The sequence below is a fragment of the Tursiops truncatus genome, chromosome 15 (assembly GCF_011762595.2).
Source record: "Tursiops truncatus isolate mTurTru1 chromosome 15, mTurTru1.mat.Y, whole genome shotgun sequence".
Classification (NCBI taxonomy): Eukaryota; Metazoa; Chordata; class Mammalia; order Artiodactyla; family Delphinidae; genus Tursiops; species Tursiops truncatus.
The window spans coordinates 8,260,883-8,273,328 of record NC_047048.1 but is presented as its reverse complement, the minus strand read 5'-3'; the positions used below and the strand labels follow the sequence as shown (position 1 = coordinate 8,273,328).

General features: G+C 60.0%; 1 protein-coding gene across 19 annotated transcripts in view; it reads left to right on the top strand.

Moving 5' to 3' along the window:
- Positions 1-3,714: 3,714 nt before the first annotated feature.
- RASA4B (RAS p21 protein activator 4B) overlaps positions 3,715-12,446 on the top strand; it is a 30,440-nt gene continuing 21,708 nt past the window's right edge. For 8 of the 19 annotated variants that reach the window (XR_012326004.1, XR_012326005.1, XR_012326001.1 and 5 more), the window contains exons 1-5: positions 3,722-3,969; positions 8,196-8,252; positions 9,644-9,757; positions 10,253-10,314; positions 11,457-11,586. Coding sequence is in view for 13 of the 19 variants with exons in the window: in XM_073791980.1 (XP_073648081.1) it covers positions 3,743-3,969; positions 8,196-8,252; positions 9,644-9,757; positions 10,253-10,314; positions 11,457-11,586 (590 nt within the window). In the remaining 6 variants the exon portion in view is untranslated. Of the gene's footprint in view, positions 3,970-8,195; positions 8,253-9,643; positions 9,758-10,252; positions 10,315-11,456; positions 11,587-12,446 lie in introns of all 19 variants that reach the window. The other 11 variants (XR_012326006.1, XM_073791986.1, XM_033839763.2 and 8 more) reach the window with 7 other exon arrangements.

The following is a 12,446-nucleotide window of genomic DNA, read 5'->3' as shown; positions in this document are numbered from 1 at the left end:
CCCCATCATGCACACCTGTGCATCCTTTGAAAGCCAGCTCAAATGTCCCTTCCTCTTTGAAGATCCTGGGCCCCTCCCTCCTCTGTATTCCTCATTCATTCTCTGCTGTAGTGCTTACCTGCCCTTCGATGTCCATCTCTTCCCTTTGACTGTGAACCCCCTGAGGGCAGTTGGTTTTCCCATGGATCCCCAGCACCAGTCCTTGAATGCTGACGACATAAGCAGATGACTGACTGACTGAATGAATGAATGAGGGAAATAGGAAATGAGAGCAGTGGTCCACTCAGGAAAGGGATCCCCTCTGTAGCCCGCCCCCGGAGATGGAGGGTCTGGACTGATGGTGGAGCCAGGCTGAGCTCCCCTCCCCGTCCCACCCTCTGACTCACCCCCTCCCCAGAGACTGGTTTCTGGGAAAGTGCTGGAAGCTCGGCTTGCCTCCCTGGCTGAATCCTCTGTGTAGACCCCATTCTGCCCCAGGAGTCCCTGTGCTCAGAGGCTGTGCTCTGAGGACACTGGGCCGGGGACCGGGCAGTGCAGAGGAAAGGGTCTTGCGTGTCAGTGGGGATGCGGTCAGGGTGGGCAGTAGCCTGAGGCCCTCTCGGCAGCCCCCACGGAGCCTCCTCCCTTTCTTCTGAAGTGGAGTGATGCAGGATGCCGGACACCACGGGAACCACTGGGAGAAAAGGGATGACAGCACCTACTCACAGGTTGTCATGAGAACCAAATGAGAAAACCGTGGGTGCCCAGAGTCCAGGTGGCATCTAGTGGGTGCTAAAGGGATGTCATCTGGGGTGCAGCATGGAGAAGTTCAAGACCCTGCAGGGACTGCCGTCACCCTTTGGGATGCCCAGCACCTGAACCCCCTTCCTCTGTCCAGGGCCTTCCTCCCTCCCCCCACCCCATCTTCGGAGGCAGGCCCCTCCCAGCACAGATGCCGCCCCAGCTTTCCCAGCTCCATGGGGTTGCAGGGGGTGCGGCTGGGTAACAGTCGTGTTGGCAGCACCTGGCGTCCAGAGTCGGCATGAGGTGAGGGGTCTGGCCAGGGCGTCAGTGGGGGTGTCCGCACCAAGCCGCTTCTGGCGTGTAATTTGGGGCGTTGTCCCTGGCTGGGTGTGGCCTTTGGGCCTGGTTCTCTGGCTCTCCCGGAGAATCCATGACACACTCAATAGCCTCTAATGAACCCCTTTCTATTTAAATTAGTCTGAATTGGTTTCTGTTGTTTCAAACCAGAAATCTGGGAAGTGTGGCCCCCCAAAGCTAAGGGGATTGTGAGTAGCATCATTAAAGATCTAGTGCCCAGGGCTTCCCTGGTGGCGCAGTGGTTGAGAGTCCGCCTGCCGATGCAGGGGACGCGGGTTCGTGCCCCGGTTCAGGAAGATCCCACATGCCGCGGAGCGGCTGGGCCCGTGAGCCATGGCCGCTGAGCCTTGCGTGTCCGGAGCCTGTGCTCCGCAACGGGAGAGGCCACAGCAGTGAGAGGCCCATGTACCGCAAAAAAAAAAAAAAAAAAGATCTAGTGCCCAGAAGAAGGGCGGGTTTGATCTGTTCATGTCTGCTCTGTGAAGCAAGAGCACAGAAGGGAGGCCCAGCCCCACTCTGGAAGCTATACTCCAGAAGGGCTCGTGACAAACTGGAGGTTACTGGGGGACAATGACCAGATCAGCGTGGGTCTAGAATTCATAGTGGGGGAGGGGAGCCTGGCTTGGGGCTGAGTAGGCTGAAGGCTCTGGGGAGAACAGCCCACGGTGGTGGGGAGTGAGCCCCAAATTTACCAAGAAGCCAACAAACTTCTTCTTACTCCCCAGGGGGCCTCGCCCAAACCCAGGGATGTGGGGGCGCATGCCTGAAGGATGAACAGGCAGAGGGGGCAAATCTCAGTAGCTGAGGATGACTGATAAGGGCCTTGATAAACCACCTGAAAAAATAGCCCTAAGTACGCTGAGAAACCATTATTTTCCTACTGATCACTTAGCCAAAGGTCACAGATTGATAATTAGCGTGCTAGCGAGGACACAGGGGAGCTGGCACTCTCCTGTATGTTGATGGCTGTGTACACTGAAACCACCACTGCAGCAGGAAATTTGGCACATCCTACGGAAGTCCCGCCCACACATGTCTTCTGACCTAGGGATTCCATTTCTAGGAATTTATCTTTGGTTACATTTGCTCACGTGCAAAATGACATGTGAGCCATGCTATTGTTCGGTGAAAGCAAATGATGGCGGCAACCTGCTCATCCACTAGCAGGGGACATCAAAGAGATGATGGATGGTACCTCCACACAACAGAAAACTGGGTAAGCGGCAAAGAGAACAAGGGTGTTTTTTGTGTACAGATATGCACGGCTCTCCAAGATAAAAAGAAGTGAAACTCTCAGTGTAACCACTAAGCTACTATTTGTGTATGAACGAAAGAAAAGAAAACCACATGTTTGCTGATGCACTGTAGGCAGAGACTGTCCAAAAGGATGCACAAGGGATCAGGAATAGTGGCTGCCTCAGGGGAGTGGAAGTGGCTGGGAGAGAAGAGAGACTGACTTTTCACTGAAGGCATTGTAAACCTTCAATGCCTTCTGAATTTGGAAAAGCATGCATGTAGTGTATAAATAACAAAATAGGAAAAGAAAACAAAATGTGACAGGAAATAGAACCTGCTAGGCACCCCGACACGAAGTGTGTCCTGGGTGTTTTGGGCAGGTGTCACTGCTCCCTCTTTGCAGGTGATGAAATGGAACCAGCTCGGAGAGGTTCAGGGAGCCACCCAGCGTCACCCAGCAAGGGAGTAGTGGGGCTGGGGCTAGGACCCAAGTCTGCAGTCATGCTTGGGGCAATACCTTCACCGGGAGCCAGCTGCCCAGGGCCAGTTGTTGCTGTGCCAGCCCCGGACTGTGACCTCTAGATCTGGGAAGAGGGACAATTCTAGAAACTCAGCTCTAGACACCAAGTCTGGGAGAAAGGTCGTGCCCCCTGTGGAAAGGCCCTCAGTCACGGAGCTCCGGGGAAGCCAGACCTAGCCCTGCCAGGGGACAGCTGTGTGACCTCCAGCAAGTAATTTCCCCTCTATGAACCTGAGCGCCTCATCCAGGTTCCCACATCCCCACTGAGGGGATGTAAAAGCCGTAAATGAGGTGAGACTGAGAAAGGTCCCTCCTCACAAGCAGGTTCACCCAAATAATCCAGGTCTTTCAGACTGGCCCCCGCACCTCTGGATCCCCCAAATCTCTGAGCTGTCCGGCTTCCCCTCCTTCTGGGTCCACGCAGCTCTAACACACACACTCCTATTGTTTACTAAGTTCATCCGATTATTCATCCATTCAATTTACTCCTTTGCAGGGCCTCCAAGCGTCAGCCTCGGGTGGCCAGGGCTATCCTCTTCTCACGACCCCCCACCCCCCACCCCCGCGCATCCCCGCACTTGCTCACGCCTCCCAGAGCACACTCGGGCCCACACCCCTTGAGTGCCTGGGTACAGGCACTCGGACCACGCCCGCCGCCCACAAGGACCCGTGGCGCAAGTCACCGGGGGCCCTACGGCTCCACTAGACTAGACGGGCGCCCAACGCCCCTCAGCTCCAGCCAGCGCTCCCCAACCCCTCAGCTCAGGCCCCTCCCCTAAACCGCCCCAGGTGCCCAATGAGCACCGCGGCTCGGGACGGCCCCGCCCACCCCGGGGAGCCCCGGCTTCCGATTGGTCCTCCCGGGCGCTGTGTCCCCCCTCCTCACATGGGGCGGTGGCGGGGTGAATGAAGTGGGAGCGATTCGTCCGCCCCCGCGCTTACCTACCAGGCCCAGTGGGGCCCGCCCCTCCTGCGCCCAGTCCAGCGCCCGCCAGACCGCCGCCTGCCGCTGCCCTGGACCCTGGCGTCCGGCTCCCCCGTGCCAGGACCCCGCGTCGCGGACCCACGATGGCCAAGCGCAGCTCGCTGTTCATCCGCATCGTGGAGGGGAAGAACCTGCCCGCCAAGGACATGTGAGCGCGGCCGGAGGAGGGAACCCCAACTTTCCGGGGAGGGAAGCTGCCCCTTATGCCTGCCTGACCTTTCTGGGGTCCACACGGCCCGCCCACAAGTAGAGCAGTGGTGAGGGTGTGGCGAGTGTGGCTGCAGTGGGAGACTGGCAGGGAAATGGGGACAGTGAGATTTGCTGCGAGCACCGGACAGGGGGTGACAGGGAAGGGCCGGGGTCTGGGGAGGGGGCGGGGATCTGTAAGGGTCCTTAGTGAATAGGGAGGGAGAGAACGGCCCCTCAAGAGGGGAAGGGGCTTTGATAGGACAGGAGCTGGGCGTGGGGGAGACATCGAAAAGGAGTTGTCTCCATGCACTGCCGGTGTGGGGGGGGAGTGGGGTGTGGCTGGAGGGTGTGGGGTGCCCCCCCTAGAAACGAGGGGTCTTCCTCAGGAGGTCTGGAACCCTTAGTACCTGGGAGTGCAGGGGAAACACCATGGGGCGCAGGGGCTGTCCTGGGGCTTCCTGCTGTGCATTTGGGAAGGGAGGGGCTGGCCTGAAGAGTGGACCTTAGGTCAAGAGGCTGGGACCGGTGCAGGATGGGGTGGCTGGGTAGTAGCTGCTCTTGTAGCCTCGGCTTTACCTGAGCCATTGCCTTTAATCCTCACAACCACCCAGCAAGGTCGTTCTCACCGTTCCATTTTACAGATGTGGAAACCGAGGCTCAGAGACGTGAAATGCTGGCTCCAAGTGGCGGAGCAAGGCCTTGAGTCTAGGGCTCCTAACAAGCACTGACTCCTAGGACCTTCCCTGGCCCCTGGCCAGGTTCGAGGAGGTTTCTGAAGCCCCCACCCTCCTCAATAGGTACCAGAGCTGAGCAGTCCAATCCCATCACTGGCTCCCTTGCACGGGCCTTAGGCAGCTCACTGTCCCCAAAGCCTCAGTTTCCCTGCTGTAAACTGGAGGTGGGAATCCCTCTCCGATAAGAGCGGTGGAAAGTACGAAGCTTGAGGGGCCTGGCTGCCTAGAGGAGGGGGCGGGGACGGGGGAGCCCGGAGGCAGCATATGGTCCAAAGTCTGGCAGCCTCCCCACCCCCGGGCTCCTCAGAGAGCTCCCGGATGCAGAGAGGTGGTGGACTGGGGAGTGGGGTGCAGGAGGACAGGCCAAGGGCATCTCCCTCACGCGCACAGTGGCCCCTGTGAGTTTCCCAGCACTTTCAGCGCCATGAGCAGTTCCAGTTCAAGGCCCCCTGGGCCTGAGGAGGCCTGGCTCAGCAGTTGCCATGGCAATGGGTGAGGGAGGGTGCTGGGCGGGCTGTCTCAAGGTGGGTTTCGCTGCGTGGGGGGGAGTTGGGGCGGGAGCTGGGAATGTGGTCTCTCAGGTGGGAAGGCAGATGAGCTCTGAGAGGGGTCTCGGCCTCCAGGCCCAGCATCTAAGCGCCCCCCATGCGGGCACTGGTATCTAGGTCAGCTTGGCCTCCTCTGGCTGGTGGCGCCTGGGAGGAGCAGCCCCTCCATCTGTTGCCTCCCTCCCCATCCCTGCAGCGCTGGCCCTAGTGCCTGACTCTAGGCTTTCAGCAGCCTAGGGCGGTGAAACTGTGGACTCTGCCTACCTGGGAGCCATGGTGCCGGGTTCCCTGCCCAGCCCTGCCTCTGCACAGCTGAGGGACACCACCAGGTGCTTCCATCCCCAGGGGAGGGGCCCCCAAGTTCTGAGCGTTCTGCCTCCAGAATCTCTTTCCTTGCCCTGCCCTCCTGCCTCTTCACCTCCCCCTACCTCCTTTCCTCTGCCTTCCGCATAGAGGCTGGTGTGCACAGCTCTGACCGTCAACCATCTCTTAAATCCAGCTGTGAACCTCCGCCACCCCAGTCCCTCACATTTGGGCTACTGGCCTTCACAGCCCTGCTTCTGCACATGTGTGAGTCTTCTGCCTTCAAGGACTCCCCTTCAGGGTTCACTGGAAAACTCCTATTCACCCTTTAAAACCTCTTCCAAACCTCTACTCCTCTTCAGGACTTTCCCTGGTGCCCTTGGGCAGGGTTCCTTGCCCCTGCTCCATGCCTTCCGGCACTTCGGGTGAGCTGGAATTAGGACAAAGCCCTTGATAGCAATTGCTTCTTCGTGGGCTGCCTGCACCACGTGACTCTAAGGGCAGGAACCATGACTCATTCGTCTTGGCATGCCAGGTCCCTTGGGACGCCTGGTCCACAGTAGGGGAGATTCAGATGTGTCCAGGACCTTCCCATTTAATCCTCTTATTAACCCTATAACGTAGATATGCTCCATTTGTAGATGGGGAAACCGCGGCTCAGGATGGAAAGTCCTTTTCCAAGGCCACACAGCCAGTAGGGGGAGAAGTCAGGATTCAAACCCAGTCTGCTGCTGACAGGCCAACCGAGCTGGACCCAGGTTGCAAGCTTGCCGGGGGGGCTCAGTGGGGACCAAGCCTCGCAAATGCCATGCAGAGCGTTGGCTTAGGCATGGCGGGGGTTTGGAGATCACAGGAGACCCTCCCCAAGTGCTGGAGGCACGGGGGGTGGTGAGCCTGCCCCACTGGACCTCATCAGCCCCAGCTTGTCTCCCGAGCAGCATCCCTTCCAGCTGGGACTTGCATGCTTCTGAGGACGGGGAGTTCACTTTCATCCATGGTGACCCATCTTGACTGAGGCAGTTCTGAGGAAGGGCGTCATCACACAGTGACCACTTGCCTCCCGGCCACTTCCACTCATGGGTTTTTAGTCCCCTTAAGGGCACAGAGCACAGCTGTGCACCCTATCACCAACAGCTTCCAGAGCCCACCTGTTTCTGTCATGCTTCCTCCCATCCTTGGGTGCCTGGGTCAGCCATACAGGAGCTGAGTCTCATGGTGACCAGTGACCCACTGGCTCCCACGCCCAGTGGCCCTGGGGACGGGCCCGGGGCTATTTTGGGGTTTACCCTGATCCTCCCCATCCCACAGCCTGGAGACTGCCAAGGCCCTAAATATAGAGGCCCCACAAGGAGCCAGGCTGGGCCAGCCACAGTTGGGCGCAGGTCCTTAAATCTGGCCTCAGCCCACTCTTGACACTGCCCCCTTCCGCCCCTCTGATCCAGCCCCCCAGCTCATGGCAGCCCTGCACACTAGGTCTGTTCCTGCCCGCAGGCCTTTGCCCACCCCAGTGACCCCGCCTGCAACAGGAGCCCCAAACCTCACTGTTCAGTAGGGATTCATTCGTTGAGCTGCGCAGTGGGCAGTGCCCAGTCTTAGGAGACATTTCCCATCAGTGTAAGGAGAACCTTTGGAGATGTTTGTCTCCAGTAGCTTCCTCTTCCCTTTTGAGAAGGGAAGCTGGGCTTGGAATTCCCCAAACTCCAACATGCAAATACACTTCCTTTTTATGGATACCAGGCCTGAAGGGCACTTCTGAAGACAGGCCGCCCCCGCTTCTTGCCCAACAGTGGCCCTGGGCCAGGCCGGTGCTGCCCTCAACCCCAGGAATCAATTCCCCACCAACAGAGACAGGAGGAACCAAGTGGTCTGGGTTGCCTGGCCCATTCGTTCTTTTCCAGATGGCTGGGAGCTTGAGGCCAATGGTTTTATTTGTTCATTCATTCATTCATCCAACAAACACTCAAGGGACCCTGTCAACACAGAAGTGGTCCTCACGCTCAGGTAGCTCATAGACGGGTAGGGGAGGCAGCTGACGACAGTACCTCATAGCAGTGCTGGGATGGAGGGAAACGTGCCAGGGAGGGGGCTGGCGGGGGGATGGCAGGGGAGCCCTTACTCCGGGCCTCTGGGACAGGAGAGGACTCTTAGTGAAGGGGACTGAGGAGGGGTCTTGGGAGGAGTGGGAAGACAGTCCAGGCGGGAGGCACTGGAGGAAGCAAGTCTGAGCGGAGAGAGTGAGGGGCTGACTTGGCTGGGGGTAGGCTGTTGTGACTTGTTTCTGTCCTCCCTGGCTGGGGTGGGGCGGGGTGGGGGGGCTGTGGGAGCCAGCAGGAAGGAGAAGCACCATCCCCCCCGCTGAAGGCCAGCAGCGGGCAGGGGAGCCTTGGCGCGCGATCCTGCCTTTGCCTCACCAGCCCCCTCCCAGACCGAGGGTGGAGGTACTTTCCTGCCTGAGGAATCTTTGGGTCCCAGCCCAGGACCTGGTGCCTCAGCCTTGACTGTCTTTTTCCTGGGGTCGCTGGGAGCCCCTGGAGGAGGAAGGAGGGGTGCCCACGGCCGGCCGCCCCATCAGTCAGCCCCTCCCCGCCTGTCTCTTGCAGCACGGGCAGCAGCGATCCCTACTGCATCGTGAAGGTGGACCACGAGCCCATCATAAGGTACCGCCCTCGCCCCACCCCCACCCGAGGGTGAGTGAGATGGGCTGCCCCGGGCCCGTTTGAACTCACGCATCTGGCGTGTGTGTGTGTGTGTGTGTGTGTGTGTGTGTGTGTGTTTGTGAAATGTGCGTGGCAAGGGCTTGGAGCGTCTGATTCCCTGGAGCCCATCAGGCCCTAACAGCCTGCTAGGAGGTAAGAAAGACCCACTAGGCTTGCTAATTGCTGACCTTAACGCCCACGGAGGGATCATCTACCGTGGGCTGGGTGCTCAGGCAAGGGCCTCTCCCCGACTCTGTCGCTCTTTACAACCCGCAGAAGGGACAGATGATGATGACTAGTTACCACAGCCGTCACTTAGGGAATGTGGTCTCTGCCAGGCCCTGTGAGAAACCTTTTCCAGCCCGTTTAATGCTTCCAGCGTGCTCCGTACAATAGGGTCACATCCTGTTTACAGAAGAACTAACTTGTCCAGAAGGGCCGCTTCCCCTGGGCATCCCTTTCTCCATGGGCTCCATGATTCTGGCAGGGTCTTTGCTGTTTGGTCCCCTCTCTCACTCAGGCCTTTGCCTCAAAGTTCATGGCCAAAGCTCAGCTCAGCTCTTCTGCCCATCTGGGTGTCCACTGCTGATTGAGAACCAAGGCTGCCGTACAGAGTTCTTCTCACTGCAGACGCCTTTTTCCAGATTCTCTCCTGAGCATGGGCACCATGAGGGGGGAGATATGCATGCTCTGATTGTCTCAATGACAGACAGAGAAACCAAGGCCCCAGAGTTCAAGTGACCTGTCCAAGAACTGGTTGGGATGAAGGTGATCCCCTGAGCCTTCATCTGGGTCCTTGGGGAGTTGCAGCTTCCCCACATCCACACACCCTGCTGAGCCCTATGTGATGAAGGTTCTGTCCTGGGGGGTTCGGCCAGAACTGGGTGAGGCTTTGCCCATACAGGACCTCTGTGGGTCAGGACCCAGACCTTGGCTCTCAGGGCCCCCAGGAGGACTCTCTGTCTCCAGAGTCAACTTGGCCATCCCCCTGCCTCTACAGTGAGTCTGTCCAGCATCAGGGGCCAGGGGGAGGCTTTGGTCCTGGCTCTGCCACTGTCCTGCTGTGTGACCTGAGGCCAGCTACTGCCAACTCTGGTCTCAGTTTCCCCCAATGGAAAATGGCCTGATAGATGCAGCCTGTGCCCCACCCAGGGCAGAGAGGAAGGTCAGGAGGGAATGATTGGTGATGGCCGGTGGGTCCGGGACAGGGAGAATCATCACCTAGCAGAGCAGTTTTTCCCGGGAATGGAGGCAGCTGTGGGGAAAGGTGGGCTCAAGCCACACAGCCCCGCCTTGTCCCAGCCCGGGGCCTGCGGGCGGCCCAGGCAAGCGCTGAGGGTCCTCTCTTGCAGGACAGCCACTGTGTGGAAGACCCTGTGCCCCTTCTGGGGCGAGGAGTATCAGGTGCACCTGCTGCCCACCTTCCACTCGGTGGCTTTCTACGTCATGGACGAGGATGCCCTCAGGTGGGTGGAACCCCAGTCCTCAGCTGGGGCCCAGACCCCACCACTTGTCCCTCTCTGGCCCATTTCACTGCTGGGACTGCTGGTCACGGCATCTTCTTTACAGCCTGGAGGGAGGGGGAGCCCGGGGGATCTGGAAGGTGCAGGGTTTGGATGTGCGGCGTCTGTGTATGTGTGTGTGGATTCCTTGTGCTCCCACCACATCACGCGTGTGCACGTGCACTGGGCTGTGTGTGCGCGGGGATGCAAGCTAGGAAACAGGCCCCCGGAGAGAAGAGCTTGGCATGTTTGTGGGCATGTGTGTCAGTCCACGTGCGGAAACATATCCCATGCCCATGAGAGGGCCTACAGAAGGGTCATGGGTCCAGCTCCGTGGGCTACGGTAAGTGACTGGAGTGTCAGTCTCCCTGCTCCCGCCAGGGGCCCCAACCTGTGTGGGAGGGGTCCTGGGCTCCGCACCGAGCCCCGCCCAGCTCTGGCTCCCTCTCCACCCTCCAGCCGGGACGACGTCATCGGGAAGGTCTGCCTTACCAGGGACACCCTGGCTACTCACCCTAAGGGTAAGATCCCGGGAGGGAGCCCACTCTTTCTCCTCCCCTGGCCTCCCTCCCCTAGCCCCCCACTTGTCTGCCCAGTCCCCGGCCCATCCTCCACTCTGAGACCCTTCTTCTGGGCTCCTTCAGGCCCCCATGCTCAGGAAAAGCCATTTCTACCCTCCCCAGAAGGGCCTGTGGCCCTCTCCAACTCCTGCACCCCGGCCTCCGTGCCCCATTCTCCCCGCCCTCAGTTGGGACCACATCCCCCCAGGGCAAAGAGGGGCTGCTAGTGGTGGGATCTGAGGCGTCTGCAGGCAGAGGAAGGGGCCTCTTTATGCTGCATGGCCCAGGTGTGGGAACCCCTCCTCCCAGTCTGGCTGGCTCTGTACCCCACGGGGTCCCCTCAGCCTGGGTCCTAGTGTCCTAAGTCTGAGGGGTCGGCCTGGAGCGGGGCCAGGCTGGAGAGCGCCTTGGAGGATTCTGGGGATGCGGACATTGTTTGGAGGGGTCAGCCCTGCCCTAGCCTCGCCGTGTGACGTGGTGCTGCCTCCTCTGGACTGAGTCCCCATCTGCCAGTGAAGGTTCAGACCAGGAGCTCTGAGATGCCTCAGACTCTGCTGCCGGAGCCCCTGTGACTCTCAAGGGGCCTTCCCGGCACACACCTGCTCCTGTCCGTGAGGCTGGGGCAGGCCTGGGGGCAGGGGCGTCTGCTGACTCATAGAGCCTCTTGGCCCCTGCCAGGCCTGAGGCCTGTCCTGCCTGTGGCCCCAGCCAGTCCCTTGGGGGCCAGTGGCCCTAATGATGCCATTGCCTCGTCGCACCCCCGTCTGGGCTTAGGCCTTCCTCCCAGCACCCCTGGGCGAGAGCCACTCTCCCCCTGTTTTGAGATGAGGAAACTGAGGCAGAGAGGCCAGTCCCAGGATGGGTCAGGGTCAGGGCCACCAAGTGCAGCGTGGCCCAAGGGTGAGGACTTGGACTTTGACCCAGGCTCTTTTAACCACTGTTGTTCAGCATCTGAACCTCAGTTTCCCCATCTGTCACTGGGGACAGCAGCCCCTGCCTCGTGGGAGCTTGAGAGGTTTCCGAGGGGCCTGTGCAGGGGCCCGTGGTGCCTGGAGGGGCTGAGAGAGAAGGGCCAGCGCCCTGGCTGAGTCGCGGCCCCTCAGGTTTCAGTGGATGGGCCCATCTGACGGAGGTCGACCCTGATGAGGAGGTGCAGGGCGAGATCCACCTGCGGCTGGAAGTGGTGCTGGGGACCCGGGCCTGCCGGCTGCGCTGCTCTGTGCTGGAGGCCAGGTGAGCCCTGGGAGACCAGGCAGTGGGCCCCACAAAACTAGAGAAACCCGGGCTTCCCTGGTGGCGCAGTGGTTGAGAGTCCACCTGCCAATGCAGGGGACGCGGGTTCGTGCCCCGGTCCGGGAAGATCCCACATGCCGCGGAGCGGCTGGGCCCGTGAGCCATGGCCGCTGAGCCTGCGCGTCCGGAGCCTGTGCTCCGCAACGGAAGAGGCCACGGCAGTGAGAGGCCCGCGTACCGCAAAAACAAACAAACAAACAAAACAACTAGAGAAACCCACTGTGGACGCTGGGCCTCCTCTCCCCCGAGTCCGCCTCCTGACCCCATGCCTCCTCCCTGGACAGCGGGCTCTTGGGCACATGGGGGCGGCTTCTCTGACCTGAAGACGTTTCCCAGGTGACCCCACTCAGGAGGCTGTGTCTCTTAGGGGAAGGGATGATGTTCTAATGCTGGAAATTCAGGCATCCTAGAGCAGTGGGGGTGATGGGTGACAGGGGACCCTGAACCCTGATCATACAGCCCCAGTGCCAAGACTGGGCTTCCCTGGCTTTAACTTCAATATGAACTTGGCCCGACTTGTGAGGTGGGTGGGGGTCCTCGGTGGGGTGGGGGTCCTCGGTGGGGTGGGGGGGGTTGGAAGGAGTTGCTGAAAACCTCCAGATGGGAGGGGCGGGGTTCTCTCCAGGAGCGACAGCGACTTGGATGGGAAGATGGGCCTGTCACCTGTGACAGGGAACCCCCCACCCCTAGCAGGGTGTTTTTAGCTGCAGGCCCCACTCCCACCTGGGCCTGAGTGTGAGTCACACATACTCCATGAGAAGCACCTTCCTGTCTGGCTCCAACTCACCTCCGCCGGCTGC